The sequence below is a fragment of the Podarcis filfolensis genome (genome assembly GCF_964270895.1).
Source record: "Podarcis filfolensis genome assembly, chromosome: 11".
NCBI lineage: Eukaryota > Metazoa > Chordata > Lepidosauria > Squamata > Lacertidae > Podarcis > Podarcis filfolensis.
In genome coordinates, this window is record NC_139613.1 from 36010858 (window position 1) to 36032626 (window position 21769).

Below are 21769 nucleotides of genomic sequence, written 5' to 3' on the forward strand. Positions count from 1 at the left end.
GATGCATTTAAATAATAATCATCCTAGTGATTTCAACTCTCAGCAAATACAGATGAGATATGATTTGAAGGATCACTATTTTATAGCAGCAAGAACTCTTACATCTCTGTGCAAATAACCTAAACTGACAATCTTTTAAATCAATACATTTGAAGCCAGACGCAGTACTGAAAAGCTCTAAAAAACGTATATAGTAGAAAATAGGTTTCACATGGTTCTCTTAAGAAGCTTAATAACTATGAAAACATTTACATTGTTATAATTTTTCACAGACGTAGCACCTTTAAGTCTTTTGTTCTTATAACTACTTTTTTTAAAAACCAAGAACACATAAAATGTACCCATTTAATCCCTAAATATAGCCTTGTTAGAATCACTAGCAACAGATTAAAGTAGGAGGGAGGGAAAGTAAAAATTACCTTATTGTTCTCAGATGGCAACATGTTCCCTGTTTTCAGTTTGGAGAATCAAACAATGATGTTTGGGCTTCAATATCCATCCATCAACACTTAAAATTACTCCTATAAATGGGTTATCCCCCAACCATACTGTTTGCCTCCATCTAGCAGCAGTGGCTTCTTAGCACACAGCTTGCTGCTCTGAACTGCAGTCACTGGGAGGGACTGTAAAAGGAAACCATAGAGTGCGAATACAGTTGCTTCACAGCTTTAAAAGGATATGACTCACGAATCTAATCTCCCATCTCACTGTACTACATCTTTTAGCGTCTCCAAACACTGAACATGAGATGCTGACCAGTTTTGTTGGATGTTTTCAACAAGTGGGCAAGAACACAATATTACTTTTTCAAAATGCTTAATATTCACATAAATATTCAACAGGCAGAAGTCACAAGACACAGCATATCCTACCATTAACACATATAGCCTGTTACCTTACTTACGTTATTAGATCTCAAAAATAATGGTTTAAGCCAGTGCTTTTTTCTGGGGACAGTCCAGTCAAAGGTGACTATGGGGTGCGGCACTCGTCTTGCTTTTCAGGCAGAGGGAGCTGGCGTTTGTCTACAGACAGCTTTCCGGGTCATGTAGCCAGCATGACTAAACCGCTTTTGGCACAACGGAACACCATGATGGAAGCCAGAGTGCATGGAAATGCTGTTTACCTTCCCGCCGCAGCGGTACCTATTTATCTACTTGCACTGGCATGCTTTCAAACTGCTAGGTTGGCAGGAGCTAGGACAGAGCAATGGGAGCTTGCCACCATCGAGTGGATGTGAACCGCTGACCTTCCGATCAGCAAGCCCAAGAGGCTCCCCCGCCCCAGTTGTTAAAAGTATGGCGCTTACTATAACAACTTCATGGTCAATAATAGCACACTGGTTTAATCCTAACATGTACTAAAATTATATGGCTAAAACACAGAGGATCTGATTCAAAAGATGTCACTTCACTTCCATGCTTACTATGGCAAGCTAATGACCACTGCAGACTAATTACCCAGGAAATCCCTATGTTCTAATTTACAGAGGACTGCCCCCTATTTGAAGTGTCATCCAATTCAAGTCTGGTTTAAAGATGAAGACCCAAAAAGAAGGGAAAGCAGGTGTCTTGAAGTTACCCATCCACAATTAGCACCCAGATTGCAGTCCATACAGGCAGATAGATCCCCAGGTCACCTGGCCCTCAGACTTCCACAGTATGGTGGCAGAAACATAGTACGTATTTAAATTACAGTGATTTCTAAATTTGCAGCTATACATGCAAGTTAACATATGCAAGTTTTATGCAAATCTGTGTTCCTTTTTCTGGCAGTGTTAAGTTGCCAACCGGTAATTACCAGAATGGCAGTGATAAAGAAAACTGTATGAACTACCCATTTTAAGGTTGAAGAGCAAGGTAAAATTATATACATTCCAGAAATAAGTTCACGAATGCATCTCTTATTAGAGGAATGCAAGGCAATCTAAGGTTTCTCCATTAAAAGCTTTCTCCACCTTTCCATCTTTCAGACCTGGTGCAGATGTAATATTCCTATCAACTATGGTAATATTGAAAGCAGACGTCTTCCTACTTCTGCTCCTCTGTCAAGGAACTCTCTCTTTTAAGTCTGCATAAACCTATGTCTGAACCAACACCAGTGCTTTTTAAAATAAAAAATAAAAAAGGTACTGGTACTCAGCATGAAGTTGCTACAGTAAGTGCCACACTTTAAAAAAAAATTGGGGGGGGGGGGAGAAGTTGCTGTACCCTTGAGTACACCAAGAAAAAATCCACTGACCAACACCTACCATTTGAGGCACCCAGTCCACAGACTGACCACCCATTACAGGCAATGCTAGTTCTTGATTTCAGTCTTCTAAAACAGCATCAGCAGAATTGTTGCTTGATGACGTGATAAAAGTGCACCAGGCTGCTTTTGGTACAAAAGAGGGTATGAATGCTTAAGATTCATAAACCAACTTGTTAGGTTGGCTACCTTCCCAATAGATATTTAAAACACAAAAAATAAACAAATTGCACACATGATACAATACGAAACCACAAAAGTCATAAACCCAACTATCATGAAAAATAATTACACCAGCATACTATTATTTAAAATCAGCAAAGCCTTAAGAAGCCAGTTATGTGAGGTGCCATGATAAAAACAACCACTAGGAGGGTTTCTGTAATTTTCAGTTCTACAATGGTACCTTGGTTTCCGACCATAATCCGTTCCAGAGGTCCGTTTGTAAACCAAAACAGGTTGTAACCCAAGGCACGCTTTCGCAATGGGGCCTCCCAAAAAAATTTGTTCGTAATCCAAAAAAATTGGGTTGCAATCCAAAAAAAGGTTGCAAACTGGGACACGCACTTCTGAGTTTGACATGTTTGTAATCCAAAACGTATGCAAACCAAGACGTATGCAAACCAAGGTACCACTGTACCTTGTCCCTCTTGAGCTTCTGTAGAGGCTTGCTTAGTGAACCAGCAAAAGTTACACATAGTGCTATTTTTTCTAGATAAAGAGGTGCCAAAACTCACCATGAACGCCTCCCTTGTTCTTTTATAATGGCAATGAGAATTCTCATAAGTTCTGACTGAAAAAAACCCTGGCTACACACACAAAATGTCATTCTGTAATGAGATAATAAAGACTGTTCCTGTTACCAGTTGCCTGACATTATATTTCAACTACACTACAAAAAAATATTTGGGGGCAAAATAATATTTTAAACCCCACCCACAAGGCACCTGAAATAAATAAGCCTCTGCTGTTCACTTAAAGGCCTGGAAAGAAGGAGTCTTGCTGGGACAGACTTCCATAGTTGAGAAGACCCTGTCTTGTGCATGCAAGTCTAGACAACAACATGCAAAGAGACAGCAATATTTTTTGGAGGGGGGGAGAGGGAGGGAGGGAGAGGGAGAGGGAGAGAAAGAGAAACGCAACAATCTGAAAAAGCCTAACTTTAATCCAACACTGGTGTTGAAACACTCACCCAAACAAAAACTCTGTGGTTTATATTCATAGTGCTGAGAACACTGTTCTGTCAGTATAAACATTTCTGCTTGCCCGATGGAACAATTTCTCCTTTCCTTCCCCTGAACAAGGTTCTAGGGTTTCTCCCAACCCAAATCCCTTCCAGAGGGATTTGGGGAGGGCAGCGTAGTCCCATTGCACTACTGGGAATAAGCTGCACTAACTTCTGCTAGCTCAATGATTTAGCTGAACATAGCGCAATATGATTTTTCCTATAGCGGTGCTTCCATCCTGAAAAAGCTAAATTATTTGCAAAACTGAATTATTAATTAGAATTCTACTCCTCACTCAGAACTGCTGTCACCTGAACAATTACTGAAATATACTTTCTCCATCCACCCTGCCCCACTGCAGTACTCCAAATTTATGGGACGGAAATGGTGGCTTGATGATGGCTCACTATTTTGACATGCGTGTCTATGTCATTGCATTAGAAAGAAAAAAAAGGATGGACTATCAAGTCAAGTAGGACCCAAATGCTAGGCTTCACAGACATGAAAAAGGGCAATGTAAATCATACAAATAAGCTTCAGTGCTTAATCTTCTCTCAAAAGACTGTTTATCATTTTAAAATGAAACAATGACATTCCGTCTATTATTAAGGCAACTGCTTCAGCCAAGAACGAGTTGCGCCATTAGGCGGTTGAGTCTAGTATGAAGAGAAAGGGGTGGGGACAGGAAGAGAACAGAGAATCAGAAAGACTGTGGCAACATGGCAACATGCCCAATATGCCACTTATGTGAATGCTTCAAACCAGAACAGTCACTTCTGTGTTTTGTGTGCCAAGGATGGAATACAGAAGAAGTGGACCCAAGTAAGAACTACACGCCTGCAGACTGTTTAAAAGAAGAAGAGAAGATTACGTTTGCCAACTGAGGATTATATCCAACTAATTTCTACTCAGAGTAGATACACTGAAATTAATGAACTGAAGTTGAACATACTAATTAATTTAAATTGGTGTACAATGAGTATGACTAGCACTGAATACTTTTGAACTTTTCTGAAGAATTTACACACAATTTTAATATTTCTGAGGCACTGATATTCCTGCAAAATATTGAATATTTTTAAATAAATTGGAGAATAGAAATATTTGACTCCTACATTTGCAATAACCTGGGCTTCCAAAATAAGGACGAAGCTTGCATTAGGATCTATTATTCAGTTTATTCTTTCCTCCTTTCTGATAAAATGCTGTATTTTAATGAACCTCTGCTCAAATAGGAAAAAGAAAATTGTGTTCTATAATTTCTCCACTTGCAGACATTTTTCATTCTGCCAGTAGTATAATTACTCCCAAGACTTCTGAACTAAATTATAGTCATGATTGTGCCTCAGCTCTAATGTTTTGGCTGAATAAAGCATTTTCAAACTTTTTTCAGGTAAACTTGTATCAGGCAAACAGACTTCATATAAGGCAATTACTAATTTCAGTGGGAGTCAGACTTTTGGGGTGAGTCTCTCATATGCCGCAGCGATCCATATTTGCTAGTACCTCTTCCTACATATCACTGTCCCCTGTTGGGTTTACATTTTCATATGTTGTCAATGGTGAGGCTCATTCTAAACTCTTAAGTAGAATAACATTATGGGACAATTATATTTTTCCATCATACTCAAAGAAGTCGACATCCACCCTCTTTTCTTTTCTATTATGTGACGAGGTCCAGGATGCGGTTATGTTGATTAGTTCTTGTCTGTCTAAAAACCAAATGCTAGTGCGCCACTTCTCCTCCAACAACCACCTACAAAGCTATTCTCTGTTAGTGGTTTAAAATACTATGTCACGTGTACAAGAAACCACTGGTCTGAGCTTGCCCAAAGTATTGGAGTTCTGTACTACTAATACACACATGACACCAAACTATAACTCTCCTTTCCATCTTAATCCAAATTTGCTACTGATGTCCTGAATCCATGCCTTGTGTCAGTGCTGGACTGGAATGAGAACAATTGAACTGAAGCCAAATCCAAACGATATAGATATGTTTCTGGTTGGTAGAAGGCACTTCAGGAAACAGAGGCACAACCCATTTTAGATGGATTTGCACTCAGGAACATCTCTGCATAGCTGAGGCTGATGTGCCAGCTATGCTTGTTACTGGAGGTGTCAGATCTGCCCATACTAACATGTGCCTTAGTTCCATGAGGGTCAGATTAGTGCAACACGCTCATGTTCAACAGGCTGCCTTTGAATAGTGTTCAGAAATGTCAGCTGCTTCAGAACACTGCAAACTAGCTGCTGAATGTGGCTGGTGACAGGGAGCGCACACATCCAAGGTTACAGCAGTTATACTGGTGGCCAATACATCCCCAGGTGCTATTCACAGTGCTGGTTATAGTTTGTAAAATGCCATTAACAATTCGCTTAATTGGCCCATGTTTTGAGATCTTCTGTTCAGTCAACATCTAATATGCATTTGGTAAGAAGTTCAGAAAGATCCTCAATGGAAAAAGAAACCTTCCACCAGTTTCTTTTTTCATGACCTATGCATTTTACTGTCGCCTGCCTTGAGTGCTCCACATAGTTACACTAATTTCTTTTCTAAGCAAGTGTTACTATACTATAGCTGTAATGAAACCTGGAGCCACTGTAACATCACACATTGTGTTGAACAGCCCTAATTGGGGCAAACTGAAAGCTAGCCACTCATGACCCAAATATACATAATTGAGTGAGGGCCAGGGAAAGGTTAGAAAAGAGACAATGTGATCATGAAACAAGGTGGCACCTTGTTAGGAAGAGATCCAAAGTGTTCCTGAGATATGAAGTGCTCCAGTTCTGAACTCTCCTTGATCTATTACAGCATTGGTGAGGAACCTGCTGACATCCAGATGTTCCTCAACTACAACTCTGCCTACTGACCATGCTGGTTAGGAATGATGGGAACTGAGATGCGAGTACATGGAGAACCACAGCTTCCTTACATCTGTACTTCAAGGGTGTGCATCTGCCCCTAGATCCAACTTGTTTGGATAGATCGGGGTTTCTCAAAGTTGGGTCTCCAGCTGTTTTGGGACTATAGTTTCCATCATCCATCACCTGCTAGCTAGGGATGATGGGAGTTGTAGTCCAAGAACAGCTGGAGACGAAGTTTGGGAAACACTAGGATAGATCTTTCTGCTGAGTGAAAGTGCCTTAGGAGAACTGCCTTCTATAGGAAGTCTCAATCTTAGTTTTGTTTTTTCATTGTTAATAGAATGGCAGCCTTCCCGTGACATCAAAGGCTTCACTTCAGCCTGAATGCAACTTATTTCCCTTTCGATCTATCTATAGATGCAAGATGAAAGCCACAATGTTGTCCTCACACAGAAGGGTATCTAACAGTAAGAACAAATCGGCACACATCCTTAATAAATTTTTAATCAAATATAAATTTTCCATTCAGTTTCAAGGTTCATAACAAAACAAAAACAATAGAAAAGCCTGAGCTGTCCTACAGTATATGTACTGAGGGGAACAGGACAACAGAGACACTGTATATAGATTGTTATGAAAGGTTATTTCTTGGCAGAAAGATTTTGTGTTAGGATTATTGCTGGGGTAAACGCATTAATGGCCACACCACAAGGGTTTCCTCGCTTAAACATAAAGCTAAAATTGATGCTGCAAGGTAAGGAACATCTTGCTATTTGATCAGTATGAATCAACCAATAAAAACCAAGCCTGGTGGCATGTGTATCCACAGGAGGGGTACAAGAGGGGGATAGGACAGGTACCCTTGGTGAACCATGCTCTCTGTACTGCTACACAGAAAAAGGTATTTAACTCGCATGTGAGTTCCAGATTATTGTTTCATTTTAAAGGTGTTGTAACTTGGAAACCACCACTTTTTGAATTTGAGGTGCTCATGATGAAGTGGGTGAGCATAACCAGTTCACTTTAAAGCAGTGTTTCCCAACCTTTGGTCTCCAGCTGTTTTTGGACTACAATTCCAAACATTCCTAACCTTTGGTCTTGCTAGCTAGGGATGATGGGAGTTGTAGTCCAAAAACAGCTGGAGACCAAAGGTTGGGAAACACTGCTTTAAAGCATAACTGGGCTGAAGTTAAGGCTGAAATTCTATACCCAACTGAGTCAAAGTTCAAGCCCATTTAACTCGGTGAGTATCTAAACAGTTGAGCTGTCAAAAGCCTGTTAATGTAATTAAGAAACAAAAGCTTTAAACCTTGGGGATTTGCATGGTTAAATTGGTTGCAACCACATGCACAAGGAAATTACTGTGGGGGGATCAGGCTCAGGCTCAACATACAGAGGGCTGAAGATACACAGGCAGTAAAAGCTTCACTAAAAGACAAAGTGCACAATTAAGTTAAACCTTGACAGATCTTAAATACAGATTTATTGATGCAGCTCTCCAGGTACTGAATATTGCATTAAATGTGAGTAAATGGAAAGAGCTGTAACATCTCAAGTCTTGTTCCTAGAATGGCTAATAAAACTACCTTGCAGGTTCTTTTGTTTTGCGTGCATATTGTCATTTACCTCTAGCCTTTAAAAATCATCTATGAAATAAAATCACCCATAGTTTGGAGTCCTCCTGCTGTTTTTACAAGAATTAGTTCAGAATATAAATTAAACAACAGAAGATAAAATCCATTTTTAAGATAAAGCTTAAATATGAGTATTTATAAATATTCATAGAGAAGCTTATTTTTTTCTCTTTAAAATTAATGACATTCATTGTTCTTGCATGTACTTAATTCTGGTATGTGAACCATAATTAATCTGATGACTGGCAATGCTGAAGCACTAGGGAAGAGTCCTAACCAAGGCTTCATGTCAGAGGTTATAAGCATGTAAACATCTAGAATTAAATGCGACTTAACCTTTTTAAAGTTTGGAAACAAGTAGTTACTTGTTTAATGTAATGATGAATGAATCCAATGATAAGACCACAAGGAAAATCAACACATAGTGATATACTGGGGTTTGTGTGCAAGAGGCTTAATAATAAAACACAGTGTTCCCCCCCTCAACCAGCCTTCAAAAACAGAACAGCAAGAATATATATATATATATTTTATGGAAATAAAATTGCTTACTGCTTCAAAATATGGTTTTATAATACAATGCTGTACACTCATTCCAGGAAGGAAGCAGCACTGAACTAAGCAGAACTTACTTCTGAGACATGAATAGAATTGCATTATTAAATTGTACCCCTTCCCCCCAAAAAACCACCCAATACCAAGTCTTGTATTTTAATAACCTTATTGGAACTAAGTATTTAAGGAATTACAAAACAAAACTTGTTGGGACTCCCTGACACAAATAATCTAGCTAGTTATTTCAAATCAAGGTTGTTAAAAATCAAATCATTGTGTTCCTTTCTTGGCTACCACAACATAAAGCAGTGTGTTTAAGTACTCTAGTAAAGGTTAACACAATAAAATGTTCCACTCCTGTGCAATTATGACATTTCCAAAAATGTGCATTAGTAACAATATAAGCGAGGGCATAATTTTGTGTGCAAGTAAGTATTTATACTGACTCCAACAGTTCATCACAGCAAGCAGATGGATGGATTAGATTTCTAGTATCTGAGGGAACATGTTTCTCTGTATCAGCCAGTGTAGCATTTGCTGTGCAATGATTTATTACAGTGGTACCTTGGTTTTAGAACAGCTTAGTTTATGAACAACTTGGAAATAGAAAGCTGCAAACCTGGACGTAGGTGTTCCGGTTTGTGAACTTTGCCTTGGAAGCTGAACATGTTCCGTTTCCTGCTGAGTGTATTCAGTTTGTAAATTGAGTCCCCCGCTGCTAATCAGAGGCTTCCTGTTGAGTCTGTCAGCTGTTGAGTCCCGAGCACCCACGGAACACAGAATATTTGGAGCTTTTGTTTTTGCTATTTTTTGCGTTTTTGTGGCTTTTTCATTTTTTTGACTGCGACTTGTTCTTCGCTTTATGGGACTGACTTGTGACTGTGGTTTGTGACTTTGTTTTTGTGACTGTGTGGAACCCAGTTCAGCTACTGATTGACTGTGTGACTGCAGAAATGGATAAAAGCCCCCCACCCAAACAATGACTATCATCAGCGCACGTAAGAAAAAATAATAATTTTAATTTTTATCATCTACAATACTATCTTTTTTATAGTACAGTACACTGATTATTGCTTTCATTTTATGGATCAATGATCTCATAAGATAATAAAATTCATGTTAAATTGCTGTTTTAGGAGTTGTTTTTAAAAGTCTGGAACGGATTGATCTATTTTGCATTACTTTCTATGGGAAAGCACACCTTGGTTTTAGAATGCTTTGGTTTTGGAACAGACTTCCGGAACGGATTAAGTTTGGGAACCAAGGTACCACTGTACTTCAGTTCAAGCAATTAAAACCATGATTCTTTAACAACAGTGGGTACTAGACTTCGCAACAACAGGCCTTAGATATAAGAAACAGCTTGCCATAGTGGTTGATAATTTAGAGACATAACCATTCTTTTCTATGGGTTACTAATATTTTAAAAATAACTTGCGGAGATGTCCTAAGGTCACATGGGCTTTTACAGCAGAGGAAGGCTTGAAACTGCTATACACACTGTCACTCTGTAGATTAAAGCTGTGTTTTATTGCTAGTCCTCATACCATTGTTTATATTTGTAGACCAAAACACATTAGAACCCATATCTGAGTGCTTCTCATAAGGGCTACAAGACTAATATTGACAGGCATTTGCTTGGTTCAGTAGTTTCTAGGCTTTGTTTTTCCTTTTAAAGAATTATTTGCCATTTTTTCAGCTGTGTCTGGTCTGATAAACCAGAACCAACTAGTCCAGTTTGTTTCACGTGCTATTTTTTTAAAATGCAATTCATATTATGATGTACAGTTGAATATAATTCATTTCATACTGCAATCATCTTTCTTTTTAAAAAATTATTAATTTTCTTATCTCATGACAAATATACTTATAACATACAACTTACATAACATCTCTGCCTCCCCACTTTTGGACTTCCCTCAACTTCCATTTCTGATTTATTAACCTCATTAGTATAGTCTTCTATTTTCTACAAATATATTTTTCCTTTTACATTATTTGTTCCCTATCCATAAAGTTATGAACGTTTATTTAAATCCTACCATCAGGTCAATATTATTTCTTTGTTTCTGCAAGTATAATATAAAAGGTTCCCACTCTTTTTCAAAATCCCTATTGTCCTTTTCCCGAACATACTGCTATCATCTTATCACATAATATACATTTAAACTGTTTAACTTAAATATATCATTCTCCCTCCCATTCCTTTTTCATGTGTCATGTCATTTTAGATTGTCAGCATGAGAATAGAGACTACCTTTGATACTGATTTTTGTAAACCACTCTAATAACTTCAGAAAGGCTTCAACTCATACAAGTACAGTGGTACCTCGGGATGCGAACGGGATCCGTTCCGGAGCCCCGTTTGCATCCTGAACGGAACATAAGACGCGATGACACGTCTGCGTGTGCGCGGGTCACGTTTTGCCACTTCCGTGCATGCGTGTGATGTCATTTTGAGCATCTGTGTGTGGCGAAACCCGGAAGTAACACACTCTGTTACTTCCGAGGTTGCCGCAGAGCGCAACCTGAAAGCGCTCAACCTGAAGCACATTCAACCCGAGGCATGACTGTACTTGGAACACGGTAGGAGCAACCATAAGGGACATGCTGCCCTTATGTGGCTATTGACACATTTAAGGCAACAGCAGTTTACAGCAGAAGAGCCATACAATCCTTTGCTTACTCAAAAATTATGCACCCACGTACCCATATCCCCTTCCTACATCGGTGCCTGGGCAATGAGGAACTTTGCAAGCCTACCCACAACAAAAGGCAAGAGAACACAGCATTACTAACTGTGTTATGTGTAATGCTGGTCTTCAGGTCAAACTTTTGGAGCTGTTAAATTTGTTGTTGAAAGCTCCCCCCCCCCCCCCCCGCCGCCGCCGTACAGCTATAAGAGGCACTTTACAGTGCACAGAAATGATATCTCCCTTCTCAGTTTTGCTGCCGGTGTTTATCTTCACAGCCTGCTTGACAGTAGAAGGTAGCCTTAAAAGTTTATATTATTTCACTTTGGTGGAGCAGGGTTAGAGTCAACATCACTTGGTTAGGTTCTCTTTCTATTTGCTTGTTTTATTTCCTTATTAAGTGAGAGAGGTTGGGGGTGGGCCTTGGGCATGCTTGGTATACTGCATGCAACACTTATGTTTTATAACAAATGTAACTGGTCTGTAGAAAACACAACCTGAAAAAAAAAGAGACAATGCACGTACTTTTGTAAACAAAGAACATATTTAATAAAAACTATTATTATTTAATAGAAAGAACTTAGACCTAAAAGCAAAGGACAAAGATTCTGTCAACTGCTCCCCGTACAACAGAGGTGGCTGGCTAAAGCCTTTAGAAGCCTATAAGTATATAAACACACTAGATATTTGCCTTAGGTTTCTGTGATTAATTACACTTTGGGTGGGTGCACACATTAGTCAAAACTTATTAAATGGTTTGGATTCAATGACATTAAAAGAATCCTGTTCTAGTCCAGTTGAACTTCCTGTAGAATTGGACATCCTACAATCAGAGAGAAGTAGTCATAAACTGAATAAATTCTAAATGTTATCTTAGTCACTGCTTAAACAGTAAGTTGAGAATTGAACAAACTGTACTTCTCACAGGATTATAAATTTCAAAAGTTAGATATTCCAGTTTATGTGTCACTGCTCTAGGCATGGGTAGAACAACATCAAAAAGTAAAAGGAATGAACTATTATTTATCCCTGTAAAGCTGCAAAATGTTTGCAGTGCTGTTTGCAGGCTCAGGAGAGTCTGCTACTATAAGAATGGTTATAACTCTAAAAACATTAATAAAATAATAATAATAATTTATAAAGGTTTTTTTAAAAAAGGTTTATTTTTTTAAATAATATTTATTAAAGTTTCAAAAAAGTTACAAAAATGTGGGGGGGGGGAGATAAAAAGAGGGAAAAAAGAACAGAGAATACAAAATACAGAAAAATAAGAACAATTAAAAACATTTCCATCTTTCCATGTCTTGTCTTTCATTTAGTTATTTCCCTGACCTCCTCACACCTCCCTTTTTTGTATTCTAGTTCAATTAAATATTTCAGCAAATCCTTTCAAGCTTGGTTTTTATCCTAATAGTTTATCTTAATGTACTATAATTTTACATTCTCGTCTTTCAGCAGTTAAAAAATCAATTTTTACCTAATCTTTTATATCATTTCTGCTAAAACCACATTACTTCATTCCAATAATAAAAAAAAAAGGTTTAACTCATCTAGCAATCAGCTAGGACTGAACATGCTTTAGAAACTGCCCTCGATACTATGCCTTGTTACAGGCCCCCTAAGAGTGCAATCCTAAATTTATCATCTGGAAATCAAGTTAAAAACAAGAAAAATGCTCAAACAGTATCTACCTCTGCTCTCCATCCAAGCAATTCCTTCTTTTGGGGGAACCACAATGGCTTGTATCCACATACACCTATGGTATGGGAAGACACATTGCTTACTTTCACATACATATAAAATGAGTTAATTGACTCTTTAATTGGGGGAAATTAGGTTGGAAAGGAAACATGGTAGCACAACTTGAAAAGGAGCTTCAAATGCAGCAAGTAAAATGGAAACTTTACAACCCAAAAGGAGAATCTGCGGAACCAAGCAGATTCCTGTATTATCGGCGTGTTTCTAAATCCTCACTGCACCTGCTTAGACTGTTAGAAAGTCCTGAGGGATAGCTCAGTTGGGCATGAGACTCTTAAGTTCACGGTTGGGACAAACTATTTACCCCATGTTGGGCAAAATATTCCTGAGCTGCACTAGATGGTCCTCTTGGTCCCTTCCAACTCCGCCTTTCTTAAAGGAATAGAATCATAGAATTGTAATCAGAAACACTAGGCACGGTCAGGTTCAAGAAACATCAATAGTTTTACCACCATGACCCTCATTACCACCTTATCCCAAACTTGAGTATTAGCAACTGGACAGTACTTGTTACATGCTATCAGATCCAAAGCTTTTACAGAATAGACACACAGCTGCTTCCTCCAAGATGGCAGGCACCACGATCAACATTCTACGTCAATTTAAATGTGTTTGTGGGAGACAGGGCTATGGGTTTGGTTTGTTCTTGTTTTTATGATGCATGTTGTGTTTTTATTTTGTAATTTTACATTGTGAACCACCCTGAGATCTTCGAATGAAGGATGGTATACAAACTTAATAAACTATTAACAGTAAAATAAAATGCCTTCTCAATGTGATCCACTTACCACACCCAGAACCCAACTAGCCACACAGCTAAGATGGGCAGGGATCCAGAGAGCATGTGGTTGGATCCAAAGCTACACCTATCCTGTCCACATCATCAGGCTGCAAAAAATGACAATCATCCCACAAGACAGAGGGAAATGATGCATTGGACATCTCAGCTGGAAATGCCACAATTAATTGTTGCCTTTGGTTCCCAATATTACATTTTAATTATGTTGAAGGCGGTTTCTGCTTTGCTGATTTTACATTACCTGATTTGAGCTCCTGTGAAAAGCAATTTCTAAGTACTGTAAATAAGATATAATTTTTTAACCACATAAGAGTACTGGAAGCAACTGCATAAAACACATTTCCCACAAGAAAAGGGAGAAGAGAACCCAGTACAGTGGTACCTCGGGTTAAGTACTTAATTTGTTCCGGAGGTCCGTTCTTAACCTGAAACTGTTCTTATCCTGAAGCACCACTTTAGTTAATGGGCACAATTTCTATTCATCCTGAAGCAAAGTTCTTAACCCGAGGTACTATTTCTGGGTTAGTGGAGTCTAACCTGAAGCGTCTGTAACCTGAAGTGTATGTAACTTGAGGTACCACTGTACTAAATAGTTAACAAACTTCACCTAGTCATTTACTAATTCCTTTACTCATAGTTAGTGTGGGAAATTACTGAAGGATTTGTTTTCTTAAAAAGAATTCTAAACCACAGTAAGCCTTGTTTTCCTAAAGATATTCCTTTGGTGATTTCTCCACGCACCACAAATATTTTCTCTGAACATCTGCTTCTTAATTCTGGCTAGACAATACCCAACTCAAGCAAAACTTTAACATTTAATTGGCAAACTTATTTCCTTTCTCAAGACTGGCACTAATCACTTGACTTGAAGTTCAGCATTGATTAGGGACTGAGAAAAATCAGTATACTGCTAGAACTATCAAGTCTGCAAGGCTTCAGCAAGAAGGCAGCTTGCAAGTCATACATCAGAGACTGACAGAATGAAGTGAAGCAAAGAAAGAGGATTTAGAAAGGTCCTCTTTTTCCATACCTAGCAAAGCAGTAATTTCAAAGAACGTTAAACAACAAACTCAAGACATAAACAGAAATGCATCTGACATTAGTAATGCCAGGCTTATTTGAATAGCAGGAGGGGGGAGCCCTGTGAAGCAAACTGGGGGGATAGGAAACCCATTTCACTGCTCTCTGAGATGTTAATGCAAACATGCCCTTAGTAACTTTTAGCTCAGAACTTCACCATACCAATGAAAGTGTATCTTCCTTGATGACCCTGAAGGAAGTACTGTACATCAGTAGTTTCCACCAAAATGGGAAAGAAATATATACTATATCAGCCAGTATAAACAGCAATGAAAAAGATCAACATGTCAATTTTTAGACCTTTTAAACTTGCTGAACCTGTGGTAATTTGCTCAGTTTGAAATTTAATGATGTTAATAAGACCTAATCAGGCAGATTATTTTGATGAATTTTCAAGATATAAGCTCAACAGGCATCATTTTGTAAGATATAGAATTTTAGGCTTTAAATGGTGTAACTTCTGTTGTTGTTGCAACACACCTTAAGTAAAGGGGCACCTCCATGACCTTTGGATTATGCAGTTACTGCCCTGAACCGTCAAGCCACGCAGGTCCTCCTTTGGGCCACTTGGGCCTCAGGATCTTCTGCTTAATTCTTGTTTATTTAACCAGACTATACACTGTTTAATAATAAAAAGGCCTCTAAGTGATTTACATAAAATAATCTTAAAAGATTACTGATAACATCAACAGATTAGAAAAAACAACACCAAGAGGGAATAGTAAGACTATATAGATAAAATCAACAGATGAACAAACTGTAGAAAACACAAAATGAGGAGTGTGTTAAGTGTTTATCTTGTCAAATTACATGAAGTAGCCTTAGATTGCAGAACATGAGACTTACTGCGCTGTCAACAAGTAAAATTTGCAATACTTTGCATGTTTTTCTTGCAGTTAATGCAAATAGTCATCAAAAAATAGCACAGGTGTACAACCCGGCTTAGCTCTTTCAAGTTACTTATACCTCCTACTGGAATAAAGGGATGCATTCTCTTTCTGATAGTCCAAAATGTTTTACAATCAGGAAAAAAACATACCTATAACTCAGAACGAGTCAATCATTTGTTTAAAATTTGCTGATACATCGGAATAAAAGAACTTGAAAAAACCTAACTGTGGGAAAATGGAAGGACAACAATCCAGTCCGTAGAGTTAAGGGAGCAAGAATACCTGTTTGATTCACAGAAGGTAATACTATTCCATTCTCATTATTAGAGGTTCAACAAATTTGTTTTTCAGGAACATGACAAATGTTAACAAGGTACAAAAAGTGGTTTATTCCAGGCTGCCTCAAATAAAGAGGAAAGCAGTTTCTGCCTATGTTTTTACATTATACTGTATACATACTGCACACCACCCTGATATTTTATGAAAGGAAGTCACATTTTATAAACAAAAGGTATGTTGAACAAGAAAAGTTCTTCAAGATCTAAAACCTGTGATACCAAGATTTGGCATACCTATAGCCAGATAAGGAGTGACTGGGGATTTAATGATGTTATATGTGATGGAAAAACACATGTTATTTTCCTAAGAGGTAATATATTACCCTGCCTGATGGTTCAACATTACAATGGCAAATGTTCCTGAACATACAGCATGGTTTATTTTCATACATGCCCAACGTTTTCAACTGCAGTTGGCAGGAACCGGTTGCCTTGATCACACCCAACAGAAATCCAAAACAGCAGTGCAGCTTTAACTGTGGAAATTACCTGCTGAAGGGATTAGTCACTGATATCCCTTGCCATTAGGCGGGTTTTGTGTGCTCACAGAGCCAGTCCTATCATTAGACAGAATTGGAAAGTTGCCCCAGGCAACTAATGCCTGTGGGAAGCATGGGGAGTCCCTGAGCTGTTCTCCCAAGCCCTAAGGACATTCTCACCTGCCTGAGTCTGTGCTTGTCGCTGGCCTAGCCTGCCTTGTCCTCTTGGCCTAGTCACATTCTCTCATTCAACACTGGCAGTAGCACTGGGAAAGGCCCCTGGGCAAGTGAATAGATAGAGGTAGCCAGGCGATGCATTCCAGCAAGTGTGCATGTGTTGTTCTGCTCCAAAATGTATGCAGGTGCCACCATTGCCACTGTCCTGCTACTCCAACATTGTAAAGTGTGTTTTAGTGGGACAGCATGCAGGTGTCAGGTCCAGCCATGAGCAAGCTGTGTTGAAGTGTTGGAAGTAGCCTACTGCAAGGTGTCCTGAGATAGCCCAGTCATTTCCCAATCTCAATTTGGCCCCTGAGAACTACATGTGGAGTACTTTTGCATATTGAATTCTAATGATGAAGGATACATGCAAGAGCCTTTCTTTTTTTTTACATGTAAGCAACCTCCACTAGAATCTTGTAAAGTTTATGGCCAGGCAAACCAGTTAGTGTTTGGTAAACTAACAGATAAACAGTGATCATCAGTTTTATGCTGCTATCCTAGACCAGTCTCTTAGAGCAGGGGTCAGCAAACTTTTTCAGCAGGGGGCCGGTCCACTGTCCCTCAGACCTTGTGGGGGGCCAGACTATATTTTGGGGGAAAAATATGAACGAATTCCTATGCCCCATAAATAACCCACAGATGCATTTTAAATAAAAGCACAGATTCTACTCATGTAAAAACACACTGATTCCCAGACCATCCACGGGCCGGATTTAGAGGCTACTGGGCCACATCCAGCCCCTGGGCCTTAGTTTGCCTACCCATGTCTTAGAGTGGTTTAGAACTTCCATTTGAAGAAAAAGTCTAGTCAGTTTAGACCAGCTAGCCTATGGTAAAAATAGGATCAAACTGGCAAAGTGTATTGGAGACAAAACCCAAAATTCTGCTTCCTGAGTAGGGATTCCAAATCCCAGACACCTAGGGTACATCAGAATATAGGACTTTGTCTCACAATGTACACACAGTATACATGTACTTTGATAAGGGAACCTAAAGTTACTTTTTAACAAATTTAGAAGTTACCTATAGCTACAGCCTCTATGTTATGTACTGAAGTTCTCACCCTGGGCCAGCAGGGGGATACTGTAGATAGTTATGCAAATAAGGGATCAAAAGTGACGTTCAGTGATTGGATAGTTTTAGAAAATTGTTACAGTTACATTGTACTGCAGCTATATATAAGCAGGCTGACTGAACCCTTCAGTTCAGTTCTGTCCTGGTCTGTGAATAAACAAGAGCTGTTTGAAGAATCGCTGTGTCGTCTGATATGTTCACCCACAACTTAACACTCTAGGTGATGTACAACTTATTACAGAACCTAACAGAACAGCATAACCAAATAGCTGATCAGTACAACATAACATTCTATGCAATAATTTCTTTTTAAAAATTAATGTTCCAAAGCACTCCTTAAGAGAAATGAGGAAAGTCTTTGCTGACACTGAAATGACATTAGATGAGCACCAAGACAAGTTTCTTTGGAGAGAATATTACACAGATGGAGGGGCATCACTGAGAAGGCTTTCTCTCCTGTTGCCAGCTTTCACACCTCAGAAGGCACTGGCAGGTGGAGGAGAGTCTCTTACAGCAACCTGAAAAAGATGTTCTCCCAGGTACTTGGGCCTCAGGTTAGGCAGGCTTTATAAGGTTCATATAGCACATTGAATTGGGCCCAGAAGAGAATCAGCAGCCAATGCAGATGGGCAGGGAATAGCATAATGCAATCAGAGCGTACAGTTCCTGTTAACAGCTTAGCTGCCATATTCTGCATCAGCTGAAGTTTCTGGCCTATTCTCAAAGGCAGCCCATGTACAGTGCATTGCAGTCATCGAACTAGGAGGTTACCAGTGCATAGACCACAGAAGCTCAGAAATTTTTTCCCCACCATAAACTCTATTTATTGAAGCTATTTGTACAATTGCAATTTTACAAACGGTACAATACTTGCACCTCACCTTTGTACAATCTAGTCTTCGGTGCTTTTTATTGCCCCTCAAATCCCACCCTCATCCTGCCAAAACTTGGCTCCTGCTTGGACATTAAAGTAAGAGGGAACACTGGTCCTCTGAGAGATTTTCAATACTGGAAGAAGAGATAGCCACCGCCTCCAGCAACCAGTCAAGTTTCTGCTAGTGGTGCCAAGGCCACTCAGCATCTCCAATGGTGAACAGGTTTACTTCTCACCATTTGTTGTCTCCCCAGTATAATGCTTCATTTTTCACCAACAGGAATGGGCAGTAGTCATCAACAAAATATTCTGCAACATGTGATTGCGGGTCCCCATTTGATTGACCTGCTTTCGGTTTTCTGCCCTCCAATTTAAAATATTCAGGGATAGACTATCATCATAATGCAAGGTTACAATTTGCTTGGCCCCAGAGGGAATACAATGTAGTATTCACAATGAATGGAGGAAAATCACTTTGTAGATAGGCAATGGTATAAGTAGCAGGAACTATTTCAGGACATTCAGGTCCCTTGCACATTGAATTTAGTACTAACCAAAGTTACTATCTGTCCTGATAATCATACTTTTTATTTTCTTTTTAAAAGCTATTCACACAATTATTAATTATGTTATTATTTATTCAGAATACCTAACTTCCATTTTATATTCAAGAGAGGCTCTCAAAGCATGCCTAGTTTTACCATTAGTGGACTGGCCATCTTTAACCTAGTTTGCTTGGCATTTCTTAATGTCTGCATTTCAAATTTTATGTATTTGCTGCAAATGACTAATCAAAATATTAAGTTTCAGAACTGTGACCAAAGACATTCAAATGACATGCTACTAAATTCATGAGTTTCAAGCCGTGGGTTATTTTAGAAGATGACTAATTACTTTGTGTAATCACAGAATGTTCGTCAAGGATTAACTATATACAAAGTTTCTAAGCAATTTGTTCATTTGTGACAACTGCAAAATACAAAACTCAGAATTGTTTTCTTTACTCAGTAGTATTGTTTTCTTTGTTAAAAATAGAATCTACTGAAAGGAAAACAAATGCTGAAGTTAAGTGAATAAGAATAGCATGGTGATTTGCAGCTGAGGACAACTAAGTATGATTAACAGTTTGCCACCAAGACATCCATCAGTGTTTAAATTAATATTTGTTCTTAAATTAGAGGACTTACTGCTCTGTTAAGCTTGCACAAAATATCTAAGTATGAAAATCTCTTAAGGGCTTAACTTTTTTAAAAGAGTGAATGATTTTTAAAAATTCATTTCTTCAAAACCCATTAATAAATCAGAGCATATCACAATAAAGCATGTGAAGTCTACACTTAAGCCTGTAGGTCAGGATATTAAAAATGTTAAGGAATCAGGTGCAAATTGCATCAAGATAAAGCAAAGACAGCTGGGAGACCAGGGTTCAATTCCCCCATTCAGCCATGAAGCTCACTGGGTGATCTTGGGCCAGTCACTCATTCTCAGCCTAACCTACCTCACAGGGTTGTTGTGAGGATAAAAGGGGGGGCTATGTGCACTACCTTGGGCTCTTTAGAGGAAAGATGGGCTATAAATGCAATTAAATACACACACACACACACACACACACACACACACACACACAAATTGTAATTTACTGAATAGCCATGACAACTGAACTCAGTATTATTTTTATTTTAATTTATTACCCACCCTTTACTGTAAGGTCCCAGGGCAGGTTACAGCATTAAAACATTAAAAATAATTTAAAACATCCCGTGCCAGTACTGGCATGCACCTTTATCCTGCAGAAATCCATTGTCATTACTTAAGTAGACTTTAATAATAAATCAAATCTGACATAAAAATTTCGTATTTAGTGGATGCCACACAAAACTGGGATACTCAGCAGGATGGGCCTCAAGGAGTTACCGTATTGAGATATAACATTAAACTGTCTAGGAGCATCTACTGCAAGAGCAATGCAAAAGAGTTCAATAATTAGAAATCTAGAACAGTTTTTTTTCACGTACTTTTAAGTACCCACTTTATTACTAATCTGCAACACTAGTTAGGCAGACTAAAGTACACAAAACATGTTTACTTCTACAGAATACTGTGCTGTGAACACAGGACCACTAATCTCTTTCTGCAATGACTAGACTACAGGATCAAAAGTTCTGTCACTATTAAAAGGTAACCAAGCAGACTTTGAAGGACTGTCAATTGCAAACAGCAACACGTACCTTCACAAAATTTCTGGAAAAACTCAGAGAGGAGAGAGAGATGTACCTTGTCTTGGAAATACTTATAGAGCAAAGAGAATGGTTATGCATTTGTTGTTGTTGTTAGGACAAAAAAATAATAATGAACTAGCTAATTACAGAAAATTTTTGTTTGATAAGCAAAGACTTACAAATGACCACAAATAAGTAAATACTAGATAGCTTGAGGGGTTTTCCTCTCAGGTGTGGCAAAAGATGTACAGTACTTGTATACCTCTCAACGTTTCCTACAACCACATTTGCCTTGAACTTCCTTCTCCCCCCCCACTGCTTAAAATGTTGCTATTTTAATCTTTTTGCTGCTTTCCAATCTTAAAGTCAGCTTTAGACACACTGATTCTCTCAATCATTTTCTGTCCAATAAAAATCTATTTCTGAAGTACATTTTTACTGCAATACACAATCTAAGGAAGACCAAAAGAAAATGTCACATGGATCAATGAACTTCAAAAAGGTTTGACATTTCAGGCTAATGCCATCCAAAATCCTTTCAAAACTTGTCTATCTCCAATAGTCATTAGCTTTCCATCATCTCTTTGCCAGTTCGAGGAAATGTAAACCTTGTGATTAGCTGGAATAGAACTACCCTCTCTAGTGGCACATTGAAACATTTATATCCCATAATTTCTCTGGGGAAAACTTGAGGTGCCTTAAATAGTTCTTCCACCTGCTATTTATTCTGCTCAGGGTCACTGCGATCTTAGGCTGAGACAGAGAGACCACCCCAAGGTCATCTGAGCTACATGCCTACATAGAGAC

General features: G+C 38.6%; 1 protein-coding gene across 14 annotated transcripts in view; it reads right to left on the reverse strand.

The window, feature by feature from the left end:
• MCTP1 (multiple C2 and transmembrane domain containing 1) overlaps positions 1 to 21769 on the reverse strand; it is a 180321-nt gene that overhangs the window by 132632 nt on the left and 25920 nt on the right. For 2 of the 14 annotated variants that reach the window (XM_083576637.1, XM_083576636.1), the window contains exon 1: positions 420 to 612. The exons of 10 other annotated variants lie outside the window; for them this stretch is intronic. In XM_083576637.1, coding sequence (XP_083432763.1) covers positions 420 to 443 — 24 coding nt within the window. In that variant the 5' untranslated portion in view covers positions 444 to 612. Of the gene's footprint in view, positions 1 to 419; positions 613 to 21769 lie in introns of those variants that run through there. 2 more of the 14 variants (XM_083576645.1, XM_083576634.1) reach the window with 2 other exon arrangements.